At 29.0% G+C, this 26,909-nt stretch overlaps 1 protein-coding gene across 1 annotated transcript; it reads left to right on the top strand.

Annotated features, from left to right (window-relative positions):
* LOC107443827 (ubiquitin specific protease 10) lies at nucleotides 1-25,816 on the top strand. Its single transcript, XM_043049644.2, has 14 exons — nucleotides 1-130; nucleotides 2,292-2,381; nucleotides 3,759-3,807; nucleotides 4,629-5,414; nucleotides 8,681-8,772; nucleotides 9,848-9,957; nucleotides 12,349-12,472; nucleotides 15,350-15,455; nucleotides 16,734-16,831; nucleotides 17,580-17,705; nucleotides 20,205-20,297; nucleotides 22,333-22,477; nucleotides 22,562-22,621; nucleotides 24,892-25,816. The coding sequence occupies exons 1-14, from the start codon at nucleotides 116-118 to the stop codon at nucleotides 25,083-25,085; spliced, it is 2,088 nt and encodes a 695-aa protein (XP_042905578.1). The 5' UTR covers nucleotides 1-115; the 3' UTR covers nucleotides 25,086-25,816.
* Nucleotides 25,817-26,909: the final 1,093 nt, after the last annotated feature.

A 26,909-nucleotide genomic window follows, 5' to 3' on the forward strand; every position in this document is an offset into this window, starting at 1 on the left:
ACATAACTGATTAGCTGTATTCGTAACTGATAAAAAAATTGGAAAAAACATGGAGTGTTATATTTTTCGGAAACTGTGAGACATGCGGAATTAATTAAATCAAACAACAATCAAAATGGATGCTGATTTGGTAAATATTTTGGAATTTTTATTAAAAAAACTATATTTAGTTTTTGATACTTAATTATATTTGTGCAATAACATGGCGACAATTATATACTGTGAATTTCCTCAACTATAAACGATATTTTTTTCCTTTGATTAAATTTCATGTACTTTACTTTTATTTAATCTTTTTTAAATTATGAACTTTCATGTTTCTATTTCCACAAACAATCAATTTTAACATTCATATAGTCTTATTTACGAGGATCAATGACCATACCCGAAATCAATCTCACTAACAAACAACATTTACTTTAACTATGTTTTTAAGGGAAATGTTGTCATCAACATATTTTTATAAAGATTTTATTTTGTATTGAAGAACTTTAGTTTTGAAGTTTCGGCATCTATTCAACTTCAAAGCATATCAGTATTTATGAATATTGAAGGTAACATCTTTAGTTGGAGAACTTATTTAAATGCAAAGTTAATGGATATTATCTTTTGAATGTGTATGAATATCAAAGACAGTTTACAAAACTCTTTTCCATTGAAACCAATTTTATATGCAATGACAGCGCATCTGCTAGTAGCATATGTTCTTATAATAAAGAGTGTTAATATATCAAGCAACTTATTCTATATCAGCTCTATTTCTATTAAGTTGCGGTTCTTGTTCAGGACAATTGCGATTACCGAAACACCAAAAAGTTTTTTATACTTGCAAAAAATCTTAAAGAACTATAATTTTTTAAGCAGATTGACTTCTAGTTTTACCCTTTATGTTTGATCTTTTCTCACTTTTTTTTCTTTTTTAAGTTTCTGGGGTTTATTGCCTATTTGTTGAGGAGATTTCTGTATCGTGATCTGTGGCAGAATAATTGCCAAGTCTTAGCAACTTCCAGGCAGCGGCCCGTGAAAAACTAAAAAACATCACAGAAAGGGGAACAATTTGGAAAGGTATAACTCGTAACCGCCCCGGGTAAACATCTACACGTTTTTTGAAAAAAAATTTAAGTTTTAAATTTTTTTAGCACTTTAGGAATTGTAGTTGGCGCACCAGATAACGATACAGAAATATCCCCTATTTGTTGCTGAAATTAAGTTGTTGTAATAATATTCTGTTAAAAGGTTCGCCAATAATTTTCTGATCTCAACTTATAATTTTCTTTTTAATTGCTTCTCAATATTTGGTGTTAATAATCATATCAGGGAAGCAGAATATGTCTGACTACACAAAGGAGACTTCAGAGAAAATCCAGGCAGCCGTGGAAAAATTTATGGTCTAAAATAAATTTCTACGCAATTTTTTGTTAAAAATATGTGTTGCCTTGCAAAACTTTTTCTTGTTTAAAACACATATTGTTAATTTGTGTATTTAATAGTAAGTTTATACGTAAGGGGACTTAAATTTAATTTGATAAATTAGTACTAGGTAGAGTCTTGATGATTCGTGGTGGATCTTTGTAATAGATAATAATTATCCTTACACCACAATTTTGGGTTTTTAACAAAACTACTCGTATGACTCGTAATGTCCGACTCGTATGACTTTGTCGTATGTGGTTTTCTCTTTAATATTTTCTCAGTTTTTGTCATGATTTTCAGTTTTTAAAATTCTTCTTGTATGTTGAGGAGAAAAAAAAAATTTTTTTTTCTTTCTTACTTATAACTTTATAAGTATTACTTTTGTGTGTCTATGTTGAAAAAAAAATGAAGTCCTATACATTGGGAACAAAAATTTCAGATAGTTTCTTTCAGCAATCACATGTCTGTGCAAACAATAGTGTTTTATTAGCACTTTTCATTCTTGGGAGGGTATTTACATAAACATTAGGGGCACATACAAAATGATGTGTAGAACAAAATATGCAAATTATTATATAAATATTGGTGATCCAATCCATATTCAAGTAGACAGTCATATTATATCAGAATATTATGCATTTGTCTCTGTAATTCAGAAATGAGTGCTGGAGACAGTAATGACATATTGCTTTTATTTTATTTATTAAAAAATATTTTTTAAATATAGAATGTGTTCAGTGCATTTTTTTAAATTCCTTGGAGTATTTTAAGCAATACATACCAATACCATTAAATATATTAATGAGAAATATTGCTTAAGGTCGCACAAGTTAACAATTTGAGGATATAACCCTTTTATAATTTTTTTTCATTTGCAGCGATTTCTAAATCTTGAAGGGTTAGATGCAACTCAAGCTAACCAGATATTGTTTCTTCTGCACCCTTCAAATCTTTGTCCAAAAATTGAAGTAAGTATAGCTTTTCATGTGACAAATAATCAGAATATGGTCTATGAGGGAGAAATTTTTTTTTTAGAGCAATTCTTCTGTGAAAAAATGTGTAATAAAAAAAAAAGCTATTTTCCTGTAATTTATTTTAACTTTATGCGAGTTTTTTTTAAATATAACTTTTTTTAATAATTTATGTTATCCTTATTTGTTTAAGAGATTATTTTTTGTTTTGCTTTGCTGAATATTATTTAAAAAAGCTTGCTGCTAAATATTATTATTGAATACTTTTACTGATTGTTATTTTGTATTATTTAAAAAAGTAAAACAAATTACTTTATAAAATATTAATTTTAAAAAAGAAATTCTTTCTTGTTTTTTTATTTTTTACTGTTCATTATTTTTTAAGGACCCATGCATTTTTTAGTAATTTCAGATATGATATATTTTTTATTATTTAAACATACAAATATTAAAAAAAAAAGCTTTGAAGTTGTGTATATGAAAGCTTTAATGTGGTGTGTGTAACTTTTTTTATATACACACATCATTTTGGCCAATTTAATTTATTTTTCAAGTTTGTTCACTGCTTTTGGGGCATTTTTTTCTTTTGACAAAACGATTCAGAATATTAAAGTATTTTTAATATTATAAGTTCTCCAAAACTTATTTGGCATAATTTTATAACAATAGATTTTAGTGTGCACTCTTATATTCTAAATGCTTTCATACTCTAAAGAAATGCTTGTGGTATTTTTAATTTTTTTTTTTGTCAAGCTAACAAAACACGAGTCATAGAAAAAAAATTTAAGTGGAACAAAGCAGATTAGGAGGTCGTAGAATACATTGCATAGTCTGATTTATATGACCACATTGCTAGCATTATTGCATTCAAATGTTTTGATATTTTTTAATTTGTAGATTAATGATCATTTTAAAAGTTTTTATTGTGTTACATTTAAAATATTCTTGAATAAATTGCCATAACTTTTTTATTCTTTTTTTAAACATATTTCAAAGTATTAGTAGTTCTAAAAAACTACAGTAAAAAAAATGTAACGAGGGAAAACACAAAATTAGTTACCTATAACACGTTAGAAGCAGCTTTTAAAAGAGGTAAATTGATACAGAGTTATTCTTATCTATCTCATTGTTTATACTGCATCAAATATTTCATGATCAACAAATGTTCGATTTTATTACCAGTGTGAGGTCGAATAATGAACCAATATAGTCGAATAATGAACCAATATGCGGGGTATAATTTTTATGAATTCTGTCTCAGATGTCAGCACTTTATTTTAGGGGTGGTAATCGATTTTAGACTTTACTGTATGACTTTGGTTCTTAAACGAATAGAATGATTATGTGAATTACTCAAGTGATTTTTTTTTATAGTTCCCATGGAGCAGCGTTTGTTGTAATGGTGATGAAGTGGATAAAAAAGGTGATGTGTATTTTTATTAAAAAATTCATTTTTCAAGAATCTGTAGCAAATTTATTATCACTCCAAACAAATAGCTGGAATAAGCTTTTTTAAGTCCTAGTGTGTAATAACATGTTTTGTTTTAGCATTTAACACGTTTTGTTTTAGCACTGTTAAGTAACTTTTAGAACTCCACTATTTTATCTTCTAAAATTTGTTTTTAGAAGAATGCAGTAATGAATTGTAATTATTTTACAAATTTATATGATTAGTAAAAGGATTTTATTATTGTAATCTTTTGTGAGATCAAGAATGTGAGGTACAGTAGTCCACCAAGGTTGGACCCTCAAAATATTCGCCATTATTCTAGTTATTTATCATAGTGCATAGCATTTTTAAAAAAGTGCTTAGAGGTGCTTGTTTTTTATTTGCGTTTTTTAAAAGCCCTTAAAGGTTCTTTTTTAATTCGGGGTTTGTAAAAACTGCTTAATTTTCTATATTTTAAAAAGAATTTTTTCTTTTACTGTATCAATTGTCATTTATACATGATTTTCACAATTTTTTCTGCAATGTTTATCAGAATCTAGTTATTTTATCATGATTATGTAAAGTCTTTGAAAATGTTTTCGAATTTTATTGGTTTTATGCTTATAAATTAAGAATTTTAAACAATATAAAAAACTGCTGTTAGGTTTGAGTGCTTAAAATTTTGTTGTAGAACAATCTGTGCTCTGTTGTATAGCTGGTATATCTAAACTGTTCTACTTTGAGACTTAAACTTGCTTAACTTTTTAGAATATCACTAAAGTCTCAAAAAATAATTTTGCTCTTATTTTTTACAGGAAATAAATCATTGAATGTCCATGCTCCAGTATTTGAAACACATATTCCTTTCAAAAACCTCTCCAACACCTCACATCAAGTGTATTTTTCTTTGTACAACAATGGCTCCAACTTTTCAGTTCCTATTGCTAAGAGTTCCCCATCTTTTTATGCACACGAGAACCGAACTAAATTGCAGTCTTTTTCTAATGGCGTAAACCACGAAGTCGGTGATTTTAACGAGTGTGTTTCACCGTCTCAGTCATCAAAAACAGTCAGTAGTGACAGTGGTTATTCAAATGACAATCCTGTATCATCATCCTTTAAATTAAACCCCACGGTTTCTTGTTTTGTTCCGCAAAGCATAAGGACAACCTGTGTTCCATCTGAACCGCCAATCAAACCTGTTTTATCACATGAATCTATTGACAAACTACAAAAATTTAATGAGTCTTCTCAACCTGTTAACTACGATCTGCTCCAAGAGAAGGTAGTACAAGCACATGAGGAGAGGGAGTGCATCGCAGTCCGTGCTGACCAAACTGTTAGTTCCGATACCTCGCCTGCTCAACGCGAGGATGGTGACCTTGTGGCAGCAACAACTACTACTGATGCAAGTACAGAGAATTCAAAAGTCACTGTGAAGCCTGTGAATCGTTCTTGGGCACAAATAGTTCAGAGCGGACAGCCGTCTGCTGTTCCTTCTGCCAAATCCTCCTTAGAAAATAACTGCAAAAACAGAAAAGAGGTGAAAAATGTAGAAAAACTGTCTATAGAGGATGATAAACTAGCTCTTGTGCTGGGAAGTATGTAGTCATTCTTTTTTTAAGATTATTTATTACGTAACATTTTATTTTGATATCGCCTCTCTTTATCGTTTACTAATTAACTGTACTCTTCCACTCTTGTTTTCTTGCTACATAATGCATGGAATTTTGAGTTTTTCTTTGGAAATTTGGAAAATACAAAGATTTTTTTTCTTAATTTTGTTTTTCAAAAACTGAGCACTCAAAGTGCGATCTACCATGGTGCGTTGTGTTTTTGAAAATTGCTTAAAAGTGCTTATTTTCGTTTTTTAATAGCCCTTAAAGATCCTTTTTCCCTTGGGTGTTTTTGTCTCTAATTTTCCCTTTTGAAAATTAGATTTTTTTTTTCTCTTTCAATTTTGCAAGCTTTAATTGCACTGTCACAGAGGATCAAGAACATACAGAATAGAGATTTTTTGCTTTTCGCATTATTCTATTATTCAACTTTTTCACAATTCATTCAACCACAATCTATTTCAGCGTACCATTTGTCCATAGCATCAATCGATTGTTGAATCGGAAGAAAGCGCCAATCATTTTACATGTTTAAGGAAATACTTGCGATTCTGCATGTGCATACAGTGAGCTAGATTCGGTGAAATTATAGCACTCTTGTATGCAACTCTACAGCATTTTGCAAGATATTCTCAATTTCAAGCTTCATTCTCTCTGAAATCGAACCAAAAAATCTCTTAATCATTTTTTAATGGCTAATATAATCAAGAAAAGAGTTATTCGTCAAAAACTAGTTATTTTATCATGGTCATGTAAAGTCTTTGAAGATTATTTTGCATTTTGTTGATGTATATTGTGCGCTTAAAAATATTTTTGGGTGCTTAAAAAGTACTTAGAAGGTGCTTATTTTTTGTTGAAAGATTTGCCTATGGGAAATTTAGGGATGATATTTCAGCCATATTAAACTACTTTATTTGCTATAGCATTATTTGTTTTAAGTATGTTCCTTTTTTCTCTTAAGTTTTTTCGGAAATTATAACTAGTGTAGCTTGCCCAATACAGATCATGAAAGAGCACAATGATTGTGTTTTTCCTCTTAATATATTGTGCATAATACATACTGGGAATTTTTTTCCATATTTGAGTGGCAACCCTGTTTTGTCTCTCTTGATTTTCTCCTGTTTTGCTCATTTAATAATTAGTGGTACTGTTCAACTCTTGTTTTCTTGCTGCATAATAAAATTCCTTTTTGATGCAGCATACAAGGTTCTATGAAGCAGAAAGTTTGCTTTTCTATGATTGCTGCTCTAATTCACATTGCATTTTGTTTTCTGAAATTTGTGAAAGTACTTAATTAAATTTATTTGATTATATATTGCAATGTATTATGTTGCGATAGGCTATATGCATTTTAAAATTTTCTTTGTAACTAAAATAAATAATATGAAAGTAGTTATTTTAGATTATTAGTAATTTTATAAGAAATTTTATTTATAATCGATTCTTATAAAATTTATTGCTAAAATATTGTTTTGGTTATTTTCCGTTTCTTCTATTTTTGACTCTTGTTACTAGTTTCGACCCTTTTGTCGCCACCAATTTTAATTAAATTTATTCGGAAATCACTTTTAAAAATGTTTAACTTTTTTAAAAGCAGTATTTTTTTTTGTTGTACCATGGGTGCCACTCTTCAGTCCGGAATAAAAGTCAGTGGTCTAAATTTAGTCCTCCAATTAAAATCTATTTTTAATTATTATTTTTTTAATTAATCATTCAAAAACTTTTTTTTTCCTGTTTTCCTAGAAAATGTAACAATTACTTTCAATTAAGAATAAATTTTAAAAAAATTAATCTTTTCTATAACTGTAGCTGTATTTTTTTTTTCTGATGTGTTAAAGAAATTTATAGAGCTAAGATAAAAAATAGTAATGAAGTGAAAAATAGAGATATAAATGACTCCAAGGTATTTATTTAGCAATTATTGTAAAATGATATAGTAAGCTAACTGTTATATATGCTTTGTTTGCCTTAAAAATGGACTAATAAGATGGAGAAAAATACATATTCTCTCTTAAGAAAAAATAAACTTGTCATTGATATATATAAGGCCCATTCTTGTGGAAAGATACATTTTGCAGTTGAGCTATTAATTTCCGAAAATTCTGCCAAACAAGGCTAGACCGTGTTAATTAGTCCAAAAAAAGTTCACTGTTGGCGTATATATATATATATATATATATGTTTTTTTTTTTGTTTTTTTTTTAAATACCCTTGGTTATGCATATCAGCATATGTTTCTTTAATTTAGCAGTTTTATAAAGATTAAATTATCAAAAGTGTTATTGATTTACTTTTGTTATTTGTATTAATTTCTGTTAATATAAATAAATGTTAATTGTTGTTTAAAAAATTATGTTATTGTTATTAATATATTTTTATTGGACTTTCTCTGTATATTCTTTCTTTGTATACATAAATAATCGCTCAAAAACATTTCAATGCAAACATTTAATAAGTATTTTTATCAGAATAACCTTTCAATTCTTCTATGCATAAATAATGAATAGTGCATTTCTTGCACTATTCATTTTACAATGTATAATAGTACAAAAATCAGAGTACTGAAACTGAATTATTTCAACATATTTTATTACTAAAAATACTATAAATGATGAAATTACAATGTTACCATTTAAGAAAAGAGTGATATATGTATGTATAACATCATAATTTCTTAATTATCTTTTTTTATTTAAAAATAAACAAGTAATGCTAAAAAGTGTTCTGATTGATAGTCCCGAGATTTCAGACACGTCTTTTGAATATCGTTTCGATTGGAAATAGTTATAAATAGATATATTTAAATTAAATCTTTAGTTCTTTTTGTTTATTCTTTATGAAAGAAAAATTTATTTTCTCTATTATTCAGAAAAATCTTTTTCCTGACTTGCCGAAGTTCGCAGGGATGAGATTCTTCCGCGGATTCGCGGATTTCCGCNTCAGAAAAATCTTTTTCCTGACTTGCCGAAGTTCGGATATTATACTTTCTACTGTATTGTTAATGTACTATATTAGAATATTATATTATTATAAATTATACTAACACACTTTTAAACAATTTCTGAAAATAAATTTAAATGAAAATTCGTTTTTCTATGTATTATGTAACAGTAAATTTTGTTGTAAAAGTTGTTCTAAAAAGGCATTTTGATACATTCATAAGATTTTTCCTGTTTTTATTATTAGAAATGGAAGTAGTATCTTTATTCTCTACTCTTTTGAAAAAATGTAATCTTTTTAATATGTTTTAGGGCATCTGCATGAATTAGAATTAGATTTTAAACCAGTGTATCTGCAACCTCGAGGGCTTATTAACCGTAGAAACTGGTGTTACATTAATGCTGTATCCTTTGTTATATGAATACCAAGTTTATCATCTTTATTATTACAATATTACAAGATCTGTGTTAGACCACAATTTATTTAAAGTATAGTCTTAAAAATCTAAATAATTTAGGTAGAGGCCCAAATTTATTTTTTTTAAAAATGCAATTGCTTCCATTGTGTATATACTTAAGGTTTTTTAACAGTACTTTTATTATTTTGAACATGAATGCTAAGACTTCATATTATCAAAATAAGTGGATATGAATAAAATATATAACTTAAAATTTATTATTTTCAAACTTGTTTTACTTTGGCTAAATAAAACCATAGAGTTAAGAATTTGAATTGGCTACTTTTTGATAAAAGTCTATAGCTAGAATAACTGTGTCTAAATATATATTTAGATATTAAAAATAGAACATTCTATTTTTAATGTACACTAAGTTGAAGAAATATATTTAAAATGAGATTTAAGTATATCATATGCAATTCAAAATCAAATACTCAAGTTTTTTTTCTTCCTTGTACTGTTAGCTTGTTTTGTTTGTGTTCAAAATTTAAAATGTTCAATTGACAGCTTCTTTTTAGTAAGAGCTTGCTTTTAAATGCAGAAAAAAAATTTCTTTCAAACTTGTCTATTATTCAAAACATAATAAATTAAAAATGTTTTTTTTTTTTAATGTTTTTTTTATTCATTGACTAAATAGTGCTACTTCACATATTTGTTAAGTAGCAGTAGTTACACTTACTTAAAGTAGTTAATCAAGTTACACTCGTGTAACTTGATTTGTAGCCACAAATCAAGTTACACTAGTATTTAATTAAGGTTTTATATTATTTTAATAAAAATCCAATATTTTTTCGGGATAGAATTTTAAAATTTGAAATGTCAGTTCTTTTGTACACCTATAAATTTGTCTTACTATATAATCTTGTATAGTTAGTCTATCTAAAGAGAAGCTTTTGATGCCCCGTTAATATTTATCGTAGATGTTTACCTCATAGTGCTCCTGAACATTTTTAGATAGACAAGCTATCCCGGTTTACATTAAATATTTTATTACTGTTATCCTTAACTCTAAGATGTTTAGACACTACAGGCACTATTTGGCTGTTCTCCATTTTATTCAATGATTAGGAATTTGCCTATTGGACCAGCTGTACAGCGGGGGAAATCTTCTACTCCACTTATCGATAGCATGTTAGTATTTATTTTCTCCTCAACCTACTGCTCTTGATCTTATGTGGTTGTATAATTCATGTGTGCAAAATTAAAAATCTGTTTTATTTAACTTGCAAGATTTTTTGGATTTTTTTTCCCTTCAAAATTTTAAGTGTTGCAACTGCATAAAATAAAATTTGCATCACTAAATTAATTTGTTAACAGAAATTTATTATACTAAAATCAGAAGGGATTCTGCACATCTTAAAAATTTAAATTTCATTTTCTATAGTTAGAATAATTTCTTATTAGCAATTTTAATGCTATAGAGCTTTCATCAGATCTTTTATTAGAATTAAATGGTCTGTATTTCAATCATACTGTTTTATTAAAGGATTTTTTTTTCAGGACATTTTCTTTTCAATACATGTTAAAATTGTAAAAAAAAAAAAAATTATCATTACTACTTTTCCATGGAATTTGATCTTGATAATTCATTCTGACATTGACAGTATTGTTTACGCAGATGTAGCTCATCACGTTGAATATTCAAGCAATTAAAAATCATTCGTTACAATTCGTGTTTATGCCATTTCTAATTGCCACACGCAGTTTATGATTTTAATTACACAATTTAATTTCTCATCCAAGCAACTCAAAACTACATATCCTGTAGAATGTGTACAATGTATAAATCGGCCAACATCAAACTTTGTATTCACGAGTTAATTCAGATAAAAGTTTTGTTATCTTGACTTTTATTATTTAAATATTTGTAAAATTAACATTAAATTTTTTAACAGATAATCGATAATTTTTTTTTTTTTTAATTTAATTTTTCTGAAGCTAGTCTTACTTATTTATTACAATAATTTTTTCACTATTTCTCAAGAGTGGTTTAAGGGTATGCCTTCTAGTCAAAATCTCTAATAACAATAATATTATTAAATGCGGATATTCTTGTTTGTTAAATGATGGTTTTAATTTTGTACTTTTATAGGTAAGTATTTAATTTCGTATCATATAACCGTCGTTGAACAGCCGACCTAATTTTGGGCTTACGACTTCAAATGTTCAACTCTGCAGCCTTGTAACTTTGGACCGATCCAGAAGAGAAAGAAACTCCTGGATCAGTACCCGAAGAAGTATGATTTCTTTTGGGAACACGGAGGACTTTGTGACCTAACAGATTTAACGTGCATCATTCACCATTTATTACATGGGGAGTCTTCGGTCAGCTGGTATCGAAGCCACGGCCTCTTGGGCTTGGATTCAGTGCCCTGCCAACTAAACTATTCAAGTCCCATAATTTAGTGATTGTAAAAGTTGACCAAAATCTAGGAATATGTGTGTCATCTACGTACATTTTTCTGCAGCTGAACTTTCGGGTATTTTTTTTCATGAGGCCACAATCAACTTCGACACTGTTTCGAGCTTTCTGCATCTAAACTCTCTAACACTAATGCCTTTCTGCAAGATACTTTTAATAATAACAAACGTATATGTTGCTAATTTAAAGTAAAAAAATGTGCTGTGTTTACAAAAAAAGAAAAATCTTTATTTTGTTAGTTGAACATGTAATATTTTTTAATTCTCTAATATTATAGTTGATATTCCCACATTTTTTGAAGGGGCATACTAATAAATTACTTTTTCGCATTTCGTAGATAGTCATCACATAAAAAATTAAAAATCATGAAGTAGTAATTACCGACAAAAAAAGAATGACGACAAAATCACACGAATAATCTGACTCTTCAAAAAAAGGGTTACATAAATGCTTATTTCGTTTTCGGGATTAGGTTGTTGTAATAAATAATATGTGAATAGTATCAGATTTTAATAACTAAGGGGAAATCAATAGCAATAACTGCCAAAAAAATATAAGAATCTTTGTTATAAAAAGTAAAAAGTGCATAATTCCAATTTTTAATATTGTCTGAAATATATCAGGATATTTAAAAACCACGTGAAAATCAATAACTTCCTAAAATACAATCGAAACATTACATGGATTTACGATATTATTGTCGTAAGTTTAGCACGTTAAAAAGTGGTTCAAATTTTACACATTTGTGCAGAAAAGAAAACCATGATTTTTTACTTTTCCGGAAAAAAATGTTCCCGCAAGAACCCTGTATCGTTCTGCGACGGTGTCGCTGCGATTCTGCCATAGGGATACTTGAAAGAGTATATTTTCATGTTAATTAACTATACAAGTGTTGAGCCCCTGGGCAAAATGTATCTGCTGAGTTTCTTTTCCATTGAATAACATAGGAAAAACCAGTTTTGTTGCAGGAAAACTTGCAGTAAAAGTTATCTGCTCTGAGATTTAGAAATTGAAACTTCTAATCTTTTTGATTTTACATAAGTTTTTTTTAATTTTATTTATTTGATACATACTGATATAAATTCATTACTTTCTTTCAGGGTAAAAATGACTTATGAATTTTCTGTGCTTCCCACCTCTCAAGAGGAAGTCCAAGTTGGGCAACCTTTTCAACCTGATATTATGTACGATATGCTGCGTGATTTAAAATCAGACTGCGTGAAGGTAAATATTCTGTGCTGTGGAAGTAAATTATGTTTGCTTCTGACATGGGCAGGGGTCTGTTTAGGTTTTTCTGAGAGGTACCTATTTTGTGAAAATTTGGACATAATTTGTGAATATTTAAAATTATATTAAAAAATCAACACAAGAATATGGATTTATCATTTCTTTTGGGATACAAAAATGAAATTTTAGGAAAAAGTATTTTGTTTCCTAAAGTCAAATTTGTGAAGGTACCGCTAAACGGTAGTATCCCACGATTGGTAAATTAGTTTTCGTGGTGGATCAGCTAACTGCAAATGCAATGAATCAAAGCTTACCTAGAAATGCATTGACTATCTGATAAGACCATTTATTTTTGTAAACTGCAAAACTCATCTACTAATCAAGTTTATTTTAATTTTTTTTATTATTATTAAGAAAGAAAGCATTTTGGTAATAACTCTATGATGGATGTCTAGTTCAAACTTTTAAAAAAAAATATTTTTTTTTTCAATATCTATGGATCAGAATTATCTGCTTCTATATCTTTGAACCATCTGTATTACAAATGCTCATCAATTTTAAAAGGTGGTTCAATTTTCTTTATAAAAATGATGTATATAGACAAAAAATTGTACTTTTATTTAATGGTTAGGTACATATTCTTGTAAAAATAACAATAGTAATTATAAATCATTCTCTTTTCTGTTAGTTTAGTTTTTGATTACTCAACATAGTTTCACTTTTTGATGCTGTTTTGAATTATCGATGTTTTGCTGTATCTCAATTATTGGCATATATTTTTTGATGAGTCATGGGATACTTATCTGCCTTTTTATTCAGGTCTTAAAGTTTTCTTGTTTTAAATTTAGTCAAACATAAATAAGCTATGATGTTTGATGTTTCAAACGTCATAATGTATGTTATAGTTCAAGACAAATCCTTAAAGCTATGTTTATTCAGAAGGAAAAAAAGTTTTAGTATCTATTTTCACAACTTGAAAGATCAACTGTATTATAGCATATTTGCGATCATCCCTTTGATCCTTTAAGTCCCAGAACGTGAAGACCCGATCATTAGATCAGAAGTTATTCAGGGTGGTCAGTTTTTTATTTTTTGCACTCTGCATATACATGTAATTTATTTCTTCTTGTTCAACCTTGTATCTTTGTTATATATATTATTTTATTTTATCCTTTTTTCTGTTTTTGGTCTTTATTTTCTAGGATTAAAAGAACAGGATTATTATAATTGCAAGTTTAGTGCTTGTTCTTAGATAATTTTTTTTTATTGAACTGCAAGCTTTCTCTCAGAAATAGCACTTTTTTTAAAATTTTATTTTGTTATTTTTTTTAGTAGTTATTTATTTATTATTTGTATGTGTGTTAAAGTTCTGACATTTTTTTTTCAAACTAACTGTATTATAAAAGATTTTACATTCTATTATGTAAATGAAAAATATCTCAATGTAGTTTGATAATTTTTTTTAATATAATTTAGCCCCCAAAAATTTCACTTTGATAGTTTTTTTTAAAAAATTTTTAATGGCAATTTTTATGTTACTATTTCGGTCATAGTTAATTGAAAAAGTTGAGCAGTCTTTGTAACCTTTTGTCTTTTTTCACTCTTATATGTCTGTGTATATACAGATGTGTGTTTTATAGATACGTAATCAAAATGAAGTTTTAAAACTAGATAGGATAGGATAAAAAAAAAATTTAAAAAAAAGGTTAGTCTCCATTAATCAACACATTAACAGACAATTTATATGAATTACATCTTTTTGTAGTTAATTGCTTACACTTTTAGAAATTATATGTTCTGAGAATTTTAAATTTTATAATTATGTTTCAGGCTCAATATAGTCAGCAGTTTCAGAACCAATTATTGAAACTAAATTTCTTTATTCAATTATTTTCAGACATGTAGATAAAATCTTATAAATTTCTGGGTGTTCTAAATTAAAACGAATAAATTGTAAGATATGAGTCGGTCCCTATTCTCTACTAAATATCTATTAGCTACTTTTATTTTTAGTTAATCTAGATCAATATTTTGAATGTTCATTCTGGATATTTTACAATTAAACTAAAAAAATTAATGTTTAATAATAAAGACCTCGAAATACAATCTCTTTTCGAAACTAATGCTTACATTAATCAGTTTTCCTTGGGCCATATGACATGTCATGTGACTATGCGCATTTGTAGCTGGCCCTCTAATCATATATATCACTGTAGCTCTTGAGATTATTCTGCCAATTATCCCCTCCCTAAAAGTAAACCAATTCGGATTTTTTTTTCTCTTGGTATGACGCCCTCTTAAAATCAAACATCGAGATTTACATAAATTTAGATTTAAATTTTCCTGTTCATATTTGCATGATTTATAAATTGCACATTGAAATTCCTATTTACACAATTAAAGTAAGTAAATAAAATATTGCATCGATATTTTTACTAAAACGTTGATAACATTCAGTAGTTAAATGCTTCCTACATACCTACATTGCTGCTTAAATTGTTACCTACATTGTTGCTTACTCGTCAATTATTTAACGAGTGTTTTTGCACATAAAATTTATTTCTATTTTCAGCTTTTTTTTATCAAAACTTATCCCTGTGGTATGATTCAGTGTAAATTTCTATAAAATTAGACATTAAAAAAATAAATCCCTGATTTTCAAGCAAATTTGCCAAAATTAGATGGCAGTGAAATGGTTGAAATGAGTTAATCAATGCTTGCAGAAAGTTTTTTGTTGATATTTTATGTTTTCAGAAAGTTTTTTCATTCTATCTAAATCTGCAAGTTAAAAAATCTGTAAAACTGTTCTAAATCTGACCGATATCTGCATTTTGATGAGCGTGTGCCTTAAATTCACATTTTATACTCTTTCAGGGGCAGCAAGAAGATGCTGAAGAATTTCTTAGTTTTATTTTGAATAACATGCATGAGGAAATGGTTAAAGTTATTAAGAATTATGAACAGATAAATTCCATTGCTTGTAAGTATTTTAGTTTTTAATAATAGTTGATTTTGTACCTCCAAAGAGATTAAATAAGTTTACCACAGTGTTTGGAATACATGGAATGGTTGGGGTTCTTTTTTTAGGGATAGAGGAGAAACATAAAAATTTAGAAACTAAAATTGCCCTTTCGTTTCGTGATATTTTAATTCTGTATTTGAATTTCTGTGGTCTGTATAGTTATGCTACAGGTTTAACTGTTACTAATTCTTACACGAATTATCGAATGTTTTATTATTTTTTATTCCATTGTACTCCTTGTACATTTTTCTACGCCCGTTTGTAATTTCCTGTTTCAAAGTCTTATAATTTTCGTGCAACAATACCAGGTGTAACAGGAAGTCCCAAAAAAACAGCGGCGGCTGTTACGACTTTTTATTACAAGTACATACATATACAGAGTACTTAGAGTTTTTAAAAAGTACTTAAAGGTGCTTATTTTTCATTTTCGTTTCTTAAGAGCCCTTAAAGGTACTTATTTCATTGGGTGTTTTTAAAAAGTATCCCTTTCCCTAAATGATACTTTTTTTCACATCGGTTTTTGCCACGAATTATGCAAAAAGCGTTCTCACACTATTCTATTCAATGTTTTCACAATTTATTCAACCACAATAATAGTATTATGATGTGCACGTTAATAAGAAAAGATTTTCCTATTATTGAAAGTTAAAAAGTGTGTATATATATGTGTGGATTTTCAATAGTAGGGGAAGAAAATGTATTAGTGCTCATATCCTAATTATATTTCGAGAGATTTTCGTATTGTGATCTGCGACAGAATATACGCCAAGTCTTGGCAATGATCCGCAAAAAACTATTAAATTTTTTTTAAAAGCATCACATAAAGGGACCAACTCGAGAGGTGTAAGGTAGCCACAACATCTACATGAACATGTTTTTTTTAAAAAAATTTAAAAATAATTTGCAAGTTTAGAATCTATTTGGCAACTTAACGATTGTAGTTGCTGCGACAGATCACAATGCTGAAATATCCCCTTATATCTATTTTAAATAGAGAACTTAAGAATATTTTTGGAGTGCTTAAGAGATGCTTATTTTCCGTCCAAAGATTTACCCTGATATATATATATATATAAATTTTTAAGTTGCTTCTAAATATAAGCTAACATGAATTGTACCTAAAAGTCTTAGGCTGTTCTTATTCCACTCTGGAAATTTCGAAAAATTTAAGTTTGTCTATAAAGTGTCCATCCTGTGTTATCCAGGTAATAATTTAAAATCTTTCTTTTATTAAAGTGGGAAATGAAGTGGATGAAAATGGTGATCAGAGTGAAACAGAAGAGGAAGAATGGCAAGTCATTGGATCAAAACATAAAGGAATGGTGACTAGAAAGGTTAGTATTTTAACCTGCTGTTCTTTTAAGGTAATCAGTGGGCCTTTGGGGACGAGCAAGAGAAAAAACATTTTGTTGGTTTATGTTCGGATAAATTTTGTTTTTCAGGAGATATTTCTAAAAAAATCTCCAACGCCTGTTCAAGGGTTAATGCTGAAAACTAACTTTTGGATAGTTTAAAAAATACAGTGTGTGTAGCTTTTTGTAAAAAGTGCTTAAAGGTGCTTTTTACATTGGAAATTTTTAAAAAGTGCATTAATTTTTCCATTTTAAAAATGAGATTTTTTCCTTATCGTTTTTTAATTTTTTTTACCTAATTAAGTAAAGTAATTATTCATTTAAAAAATAGAATGAGCCACATTGAACATATTTAAAATTGTGCATAAATTGTTTTTATGATGACTGATATAATAAAAAAAAGAGTTCTTTGTCAGAAACTACACGTATATGAGAAACTTACATCAATATAAAGTAAGAAATTTTATTAATGCTCATATCCTAATTATGATATTTTTTAAAGTGGTTGTAAACGTTCTAACAAGTAATTGATTAAGGTAATTACTTTGAATAAATTTCACTTTTAGATTGATTAATTTAATTGCATTTATTTTCATGATTAATTTGCTTATTAGGCTCATTGCACCAAAATTCTGAGGCTTTTTGAACTTCTTATGTCTGCATTTTGTACAAATATTTTTGTTAATTTTATTTTTTTAACATTTAAGAAAACATTTCTCTCCTCTTATAGGTTGCAGAACACAAAACTCCAATATCTGATCTTCTAGGAGGACAAATAAAATCATTCCTCACCACAAGTGGAAATAAAACTTCCGCGTCTATTCAGCCTTTTTTTACATTACAACTTGATGTTCAGGTATTCTATATTTTCTTTGAATCATGTTCGTTCAAGCTCCACTGGGAAATCCTGGAAAATACAGATAATGTAAAAACCGCCTAAAATAACAGGAAATTTTGAGTTTTTCTTTAGAAACAGGGAAAACACAGGGAATTCCGTTTCATATTTCCGTCTTTTAAAAAATGGTAACCACTCTATAGTGCACCTACCACTACAAAAATACAATTGCAATTCACTAGTATATGAAACATGTTAACTCAATTCTATGTTGGGGTACTCCTACTTCGATGGATGGACCCCATTAAACAGTAACTTGTGACTGCGACATTATCCACCTCCTCGCACTGTTGCTACTCTCTCTCTCGATCACATATAATGTCTGCTTGTATACACTCAATAGTGAAGCGACCACGATTGTGAACTTAATACAGCTTTCACGATCAGCATTCAAAAGTACGATGATCTTAATACAGCTCTCATTTTAAAGTATGGTGATCTAATTATTTTTTATTACCTAATTATTATTTTGGGATAAATTTTGCTTATATCATACTTAGGGTAGATCTAACAAGGTTGCCACTCTGCAGGGAAAACCTGGAAAGTACAGGGGATTTAAAAGTCGCGAAAATTAACGGGGAAAATGCTGGGAATTATGAGTTTTCTTTACAAACTGGGAAGGTACAGGGAATTTGTTTTTTTATTTTCGTGTTTCAAAAAGTGATTTCCAATCAAAGTGGATGGGATCTTTAAAGATGATATTTCTTAAGGTGCATAGCTTTTTTAAAAAGTGCTTAAATCTGCTTATTTTTGTTTTACGTTTTTTAAAAGCCCTTAAGAGTGCTTTTTTTTTATTCAGGGTTTGTAAAAAGTGCTTAATTTTCTATCTTTAAAATATAGATTTTTTCTTTGACATGTTGATTGTCATTCTAAATTACAAAAAAATGCATGATTTTCACAATTTGCTGTGAATATTTATCAGAAACTAGTTATTTTAACAGGATTATGTATAGTTTTGGAATTGTATTGATTTTATGTTTATAAATTAAGTTTCATTACTGCAATATTAATAAGTTTCATTGCTGCACAGATCCTAATTATGATTTATTTTTTTGGAAAGCGATTAAAAATATTTTTGGAGTGCTGATAAAGTACATAAAATATGCTTATTTTTCTTGAAAATCTGGCTACGCTCTCTGTTTCAGCTATACTAAACTCTTTTTATGGAGTTATCTTACAAAATCTGTTAAATTAAATTAAGATTCTACTATTGCCAAAATTGATCTTCCAATCAAAAAGAGGCTCTATTGAACTGGAATTTAAGAATCCTCCAATTTGGTTTGACACTGTTTAAGAAAATTTTAACTGGGTTGCCACTCCACTGGGAGAACAGGAAAAACCTGGAAAATGCACAGAATTTAAAAATAACTGGGAAAATGCAGGGAATTTTAAGTTTTTCTTTACAAATTGGGAAAATTCGGGTAATTTTGTTTATTATTTTCATCTTTTAAAAAATTGTGATCACTCTAAGTACAATCTATGGGATATTTATAGATATTTCAGCTATACTAAACTATTTCGTTTACTATTGCAATATTTAAGTATGTTCAGGAGTTCCTCAAGTTTTTCTAGCAATTTAAACTAGTATAGTTAGTCCAATATAGCTCATACAAGAGCACAGGGATTTTTTTTTCTTTTCAAATTTGAGTAGCAACCCTGACTTATTTTACCTTTTCAAAAGTAATAGAGTGTATTTATACTGTACAAAGAGATAGTTTATTACAAAGATGATTGTGCTCCGAATTTTTCGCTAACCGCGATCTGGAAATCCAAGGTCCAGAAGTTTCAAGAAATCATCAATCACATTTATATATATACAAATTCCTGTGTCTTTTATTTACAAATATTAGAACTAGAATTTGACGCTGGTGGTTGAGTGGTAACACTTAGCGCTCTCCTGCCACAGGTCATGGGTTCGATCCTCCGGCCGGCAAGGTTGGCTCAGCCTTTCATCCCTTCAGTGGGTTGATAAATGAGTACCAAGCATGCTTGGGAACTAAACACTTGGGGTTCCGCGCTCGGCTGGCCAACTAACCGGAACATCTGCTCCGGCACCCCAGAGCCTAAGGTCAGGAAAACTGAGATGGGCACAGTAGGCCTTGGCCCTCTCTGAGCTGCCGTACCATTGAGTTCAGTTTAGTTAGAACTAGAATTTATACTTGGCATCTTTTTTATTTGTAAATATTATTTTCTGATAGAATAAAAAATGGGATTAGAGATAAAGTAAACTTATACATAAATATTCATTTAAATTATGCTGCATATAATATATTTAGAATTTCATGTTGTGAAAATATTAATGATTTAAATACATAAAGACGTTAATTTTTTAAAATAATTTTACTCAAGAAATTTTTAGGATTTTTGAGTTAGGCTCACAATCACCCCTGTTTTTGTATAAAGGTATTCAAATTTTTTCCTTTGAGGTCTAAATTTTAAATGTTGTAAATTCTGTTTTAGTCTGAAAATGTGACTTCAGTGTCTGAAGCCTTAAAGGAAATGACTGTGAAGGAACCCATTCAAGGTTATACTTGTGCCAAAACTAAGCAAGAGGTAACTAATTTTTCCTTTTAAAACACCTGAATTTAACTTTAATGTCTTCTTATCTTCACAATTTAACTTAGCTAAAAAATAAAGTGTAATTATAATGATGAGAATTCAATTGAAAATAATAAATAAATAAAGTACTTAACGTTTTTAAAAATAATATAGAATACTCTTGGAAATTTTTCATAAATGGTAAAGAAATTATCTCTAGTATTAAAAAAAACAACATAACTGCAGAAATGAACTGCTTGAACAAATTTTTAGATTTACGATGAAATCAGTGCAAAACGCGTAAAAAAGTGATTGTTTAATGGTGCAGTTCAACTTCGAAATTCATAGTAGTATATTAAAAATATCAAGATTTTGAAAACTAAAAGAAATTTGCCTCTGTCGAAAAATAGCTTGGGATTTACAATGAAATCATCTCAAATAAGGTGCATTAAAAAGTGATTGCATAATGTGCAGTTTAAAACTCACGTGTCATAATATCAGCATAAAAATGCGGATTTTCAAATTACTCAGAAAAGTATCTCAATTACTTTTTTTTAAAATCATTTAGTTTTATGAGAAAAATTGGTACAAAGAAAGTTCGTCAAAAAGTGATTAATTAAATGTGTGGTTCAACTTTGAGGTTCATAATAATGACATAGGATTCATGATGAAATCGGTAAAAATAAATCTTGTCAAAAGATGATAAATTAAGTGTGCGGTTCATAACTTGCGATTCAGAATATCATATTAACCGTATCGGGATATGAAGAGCCTCGTGGAGACTAGTAGTTTTCAATTTAAAAAAAAAATCACTGAAATTTGTGTATCAATATCATATTTTAAATATTCAGTTTCTTTAAACCATGCAGAATTCCGTACTTTATAATCTGCAAAAGTTCAGCATGTCAAAGAGTGATGACTTAAAAGAAAAATTGTGTTTTAAAATTTGCAAAAAAAAAAAAATCCGTTTTAATTTTTTAAAAAAAATTTTAATCGTGTTTGGAGCCTCATGTGGGCTGCACATCAGCGTTTGGCCAGCCCTAAGTTCAGCATCTCTATTATAAATCAGTAATATGTCCATGTTTTAACCAGCATCGTTTAACATTTTTTGGGAGTTCTACTTTATGCATGCAGGATTTGTTTGATGATATTAATCATCCTGACATTTTTGCGTATTTACATGCTGTTGGAATTTTAACTGTATATAAATATTTTAATACACCTTCAATTTTATCCACTTTAGCAAACAACTTATCATTTTACTTTGTGTTTTATATATTGTATTCATACCTAATTTATCTGATTTTATTCGTAGCTTTTATCTGATTCTATTCACCAACTTCACCATTTTATCAGTTATAATTGTGCGACAATTAAAGTATTGTATGCACTTTGTCTATTGAACTATTTTACCGCATTGTTTGGCTCAGCATATCCTCTTTTGGACTTTGTGCCACTAAACCCTACATTCAATTCTATTATAAATCATAATTGCCAGCTCTACGGGATTTTTCACAGGACTATTGGATTTTGCCAGTTTCTCCTGATCTACTGGTTTAATTAAAATTCTCTTGATTTTTGTACATTTTAGAAAATTCCCTAAAATTGAGTAAATTTCCTAAAAAAGATCAGATTATTGCTTGCTTGAGTAATAATTAAATAATTTTTTTTTTTTTTGCTCTAAAATGTTCGGTTTATTTAAATTCAGGACTCTCTTTTTAAATTTATTTAAAAAAATCTTTTGACTATCTTTAATGAGTTAAATGACTACTAAAATTCAAAATTAGGAATAGACATAATAAACATTTCAAGTATATTTAATGTCAATCATAACTGGAAAATATTGCTGTTTTTCTATTTTGATTATGATAAAAAAAAATCCCTAAAATTCCCTATGTCTTAAAATATTTAGCACATTATGCAACAATTATTTATTTCATAATGTCTACTGGATTTTTCCCCATCCATCTTGGCAGCTATTATAAATTAAGGCATGATTAATCAATGTAAGAATCATGCTTTTTATAAAATTTTTCAAATTTATTTCAAGGTTGAGGCTTATAGTCATGTTGCTCTTCAAAAGCTGCCTCCAGTACTAATTCTGCATTTGAAAAGATTTGTATACAATAAAAATGGAGGTTGCAAGAAAGTAATGAAGAAGACAGATTATCCACTTGAACTGGAATTGAACAGAGGTATAATTATTTTCTATTTTCAAATATTTCTCTTTTTTTTTTATTTTATGCCAAACATTTTTAATTCTTTCCCTTTTTTTATAGAACTATTTTCATCAGATGTGAAGAAAAGCCATAGAAACAGAGTGTATAAACTTTTTGCAGGTATGTTTTTGTTTTAAAAAGATATTAAATGATACACGTGATATCCGTGCACCCGGAAAGTCGTGGATATCGGTACTGAACAAAATTTGTAGTGAAATGTCGGGATTTTAACTACTGTTTATTTTTAAAAAATCATGGATTTAGATCGCTGAAAAATCTCATTTTTCAAATGGACCCCATCCTCCCTGATTCACATCCCTAATTTCATTGTGTTCCGAATATCTGAATTTGTAACAAAATCCCCACTCAAGGTCATATTTTATTAAAATATAAAAAGTTTTTATCATGTTATTTGTCAGACAGCCTGTGACATTGATTTATTACATGAAGTTTGGTTTGTAGCCTCACCGTAGTTTTGATGCAAAATTTGGAAAATATATGTTTTCTATAATAAGAGAGAAGGTTGCATTGCTATTGTAAGAGGGGGGGGGGAGAAAAAAAGCCTATTTGGATAAAATAAAATTGTATATAATTTTTTTTGGTTGAATATATAGAAATTTTTTTATTCCAATAACATGGACGATTTTCTCACATTTTGTAGAAGGATAACACTAGTTTTTGTTATTCGTCAAAAAATAAATAAATAAAATTTTTGATCCATAGCAGTAACTACTGATAAGATTGAAGGTGATATCAAGCAAACCAGACTCATAAAAAAGGGGGTACTAAATGCAGTTTTTAACTATGTTATAAAATTAAAAAGATTTTTATTACCTATCAGGAATAAACCTAAATTCTATCTATATGCAATTATAAATTATAAGTATATTATTTTTTCAAAGCAATGAACTATATTAAAAAAAGATAATTGCATAACAAGTCATACAGATTTTTTAAATTTTGTTTAAAATTTAAATATTGAAAAAAATTGTTATTAAAATGTGAAAAACTTTTAATTTTCTTGTACAACACTAAACAATTTTAGTTAATTTATCAATTGTTTAATTAAATTTACACTAAACAATTTTATTGGTCATTTTTAGTTTCTTCCCATTTTTTCCAGTTCCTTCCACTGGCCTGGGAGAAATAGTTTTTTCAGGACAAAATGCCAACCATGTTTTAAAGTAAAATATTGTAATTTATTATAGCATTTTTTGAAACAAAAAGTTAAAATTATATAAATAAAAATTTTGAAGGAATTTGTTTTCAAACACTGTTAAGCAGAGGAACTCAAAATTAATGACATAAAATATATCAGACATTCACTTAAGTCTTTTGACTACAAGAGTGTTTGGGCAGGAATTTCACTAAATCCTATTTAACCAGAATCCTCTTCCTAAAAAAGCTTTCAAGCAACAGTAAAAATTCACTGAAAAGGTTCAAATATGCTGATCACTGGTCTAGTGGTTACTGAACTGAAATACAGAGCCAGCGGTTGTGGGTTTGGATCCCACCGTAGGCATGGGTGTAATTTTCTCTCTCTCTCTCTCTCTCTCTCTGTGTGTGTGTTCTATGTCCTTTCTTCTGTGTGAATGTAAGCCGCCCTATAAGCAGATTTGTGGTTGGGTGACGTGGGGGCCACTATTCTGGTGCCATGGCTGAGACCCAGGTGCCCACTGGGTAATGATAACAGGGTTCTTAGTGTTTTTAAAAAGTGCTTAAAGTGTTTTCCTTTACTATGTTGATTTTCGCTTCAAATTATGCAAAAAGACGCAGTTCACATTGTTCTATTTAACGTTTGCACAATTAATTTAACCCCAGTCCATTTCGGCATATTGTCAGTCCATAGGGTATGGAAACGCCATTCGTTTTACACGATTCGAAATTTCATCCTTTTTGACCATTGTCAAAAACAATGCCAAAAGGTTTTGGCATGATGGTTAAGACACGATAAAACTGTCAATTGTCAAAAACTTTCCAACTCTGCTCAATTATATTTTTTTAAAGTGCTTAAAAGGTGCTTATTTTTTGTTGAATAATTTGGCTACGCACCCTGGATAAGAGAGTAGCAATTTTGGCATTTATGAAACCAGTGGGAAATAAACCCAAGTGCCCATCAAGTAAAAAAAGAAGAAAAAAAAGGTTCATATATATGCATTGTAGAATAAATTATAGAAGTCTGCTTTAAATTAACGCCAAATTTAAGTTCAATATTATAATAGTTTATTAACAATTCTATATTTAACCATTTCAACTAAGATGTTCCTAGCTTTCTCCTAAATATTTCTTCTGTAGCTCTTATATTTTAAATTCTAATTCTATTTTTTGTAAATTAAACTATTCTGGAATATATTCATTTCTACCGCACAATAAACTTTTTTACATTTTAGTGATGTACCACGACGGAGAAGAAGCCATTAAAGGTCATTATATATCAGATGTGTACAACCCTGGAAGTCAGACCTGGTTCCGGTTCGATGACCGGCAGGTGACGGCCGTCACAGAAGCTCAAGTCCTCTCCCACAGTCCTCCCAGAGTTCCTTATTTGCTATTCTACCAAGATGGTGCACATATCTGCATGTGATGATTTTTTTTTAAAAAAAGAAACTAATTACCTATAACTATTGTGATATATATATGCACGTGTCTGATAACGACGTATCGGTCGACTGTAAAAAAACGAAACAATTTTTCTCCTATATCATGGACGGTAAAAGATAATTGTAAATTATCTTTATTGATCACTTATTAATGTGGTTTACTTATTTTGTGAACAAGCGACTCATTCAAAAAAAGTAGAGGTCCATCTGCCTTGAGGAACACTATTTGTGAGCAAAGTTAGTTTTAACTGAGTTCGTCGTTGAATGTTTCATTCAAGATCATTTTGTACGAGCGAGTGACTCGTTTTGGAATGAACATTCAGGATTGCGCATTCAGTTGCATGCACGATCACTATCTGAAAATGACTTAACTGTAAACTAATTTTTTTATTGAATATATTAAAAAACCAAATGAAAGTATGATAATTTGCTGTTGCGTGAGGCGCTGACGATTAAAAAAAATACTCCAATTCCATCTCACTGTTTATTGGTGGAAAAACTGTGATTCATCTTCTGAGCAGAGCTCATATATTTTATGTGCAGTTGTGGTTTGATGATTGTGATTTAGTTCTTGGGAGAAAATATTTTTTAAAAACTGTATAAATTTTGAACTGGCATATGGGAAACTAAATAATACTCCAGTGTGTCTGTTTGTACTTTAGTTTATTGGGTGTGAGAGATGAGTATTGTTATAAAAGTAGTAGTTAAAAAGCTAGCCATTGCATATTTTCTTATTGTAAATAACTTTTTAGGGCTTATATGATGAATTTTCTTGAATGAAGTCTGCGTTTGTGGTATTACTTATATAGCTCCTCTCCCCCCTCTCAATCATATTTAAGTTGAATGTATATGCAGAAGTGCCAACTCTTATAGGGTGCGTATCGTTTTTAAAAAGTGCTTAAATGTGCTTATTTTCATTTCTTAAAAGCCCTTAAAGGTGCTTTTTTCATTGGGTGTTATTAAAAAGTGCTCAATTTCCCCTCTACCATTGATTTTCGCCACATATTATGCAGAAAGACTCTGTTAATATTGTTCTATTCGCCGTTTGTGCAATTAATTCAACCCCAATCTATTTCGGTGTACCATCGGTCCTTAGCGTATGAAAACGGCGTTCATTTTATGATTCAAAACTTCAGGATTTTTGAAAATTGTCAAAAACTATGCCAAAATTTTTTTTGACATGACAGTTAAATCCGGATAAAACCATCAATTTTCAAAAACTTTCCAACCCTGCCTAATTATATTTTGTTATAAGTGCTTAAAAATATTTTTGAGTGCTTGAAAAGTGCTTAAAAGATGCTTATTTTTTGTTGAAAAACTTGGCTATGTACCCTGGTCCCCCCATAGCTGCCAACTCTACTAGTTTTTGTACATTTTAGAAGATTCCCTAAAATTGAGTGAATTTCCTTAAAAAAATCCCTATCGAAATGGAATTTTTGTGCAGATTATTGCTTGTTTGAATATTTAAATAAGTGTCACTGATACATAATGAAGCAAACCCCGTTCATAAAATTCAGTTAACTGTATTTGATGAATTGAATGCCTATTACTATTAAAAATTATGAATAAACATAATACATAACATTTCAAGGTCATTTAATGTCATCATAACCGGGGGGGGGGAATGCGCATTTTTTCTTTTGATGAATATAAAATTCCCTATGTGTAAAATATTTAGTATATTTTGTAACAATTATCATGAAATTTATATTTATAAAATATACTGGATTTTTCCTATCTGAGTTGGCAGCTATGCAATTAATCCGTCATTATTATGATTTCATTGTCAAGATTACAATCTTATGGTT

The sequence above is a fragment of the Parasteatoda tepidariorum genome, chromosome 10 (genome assembly GCF_043381705.1).
Source record: "Parasteatoda tepidariorum isolate YZ-2023 chromosome 10, CAS_Ptep_4.0, whole genome shotgun sequence".
NCBI lineage: Eukaryota > Metazoa > Arthropoda > Arachnida > Araneae > Theridiidae > Parasteatoda > Parasteatoda tepidariorum.

Excerpts from the sequence above, each read along its gene's own strand:
- LOC107443827 (XM_043049644.2), top strand. Across the intron at positions 8,773-9,847 it reads ACTGGTGTTACATTAATGCT|ACACTACAGGCACTATTTGG; the intron begins GTATCCTTTGTT and ends TAAGATGTTTAG. Across the intron at positions 12,473-15,349 it reads TAAAATCAGACTGCGTGAAG|GGGCAGCAAGAAGATGCTGA; the intron begins GTAAATATTCTG and ends ATACTCTTTCAG.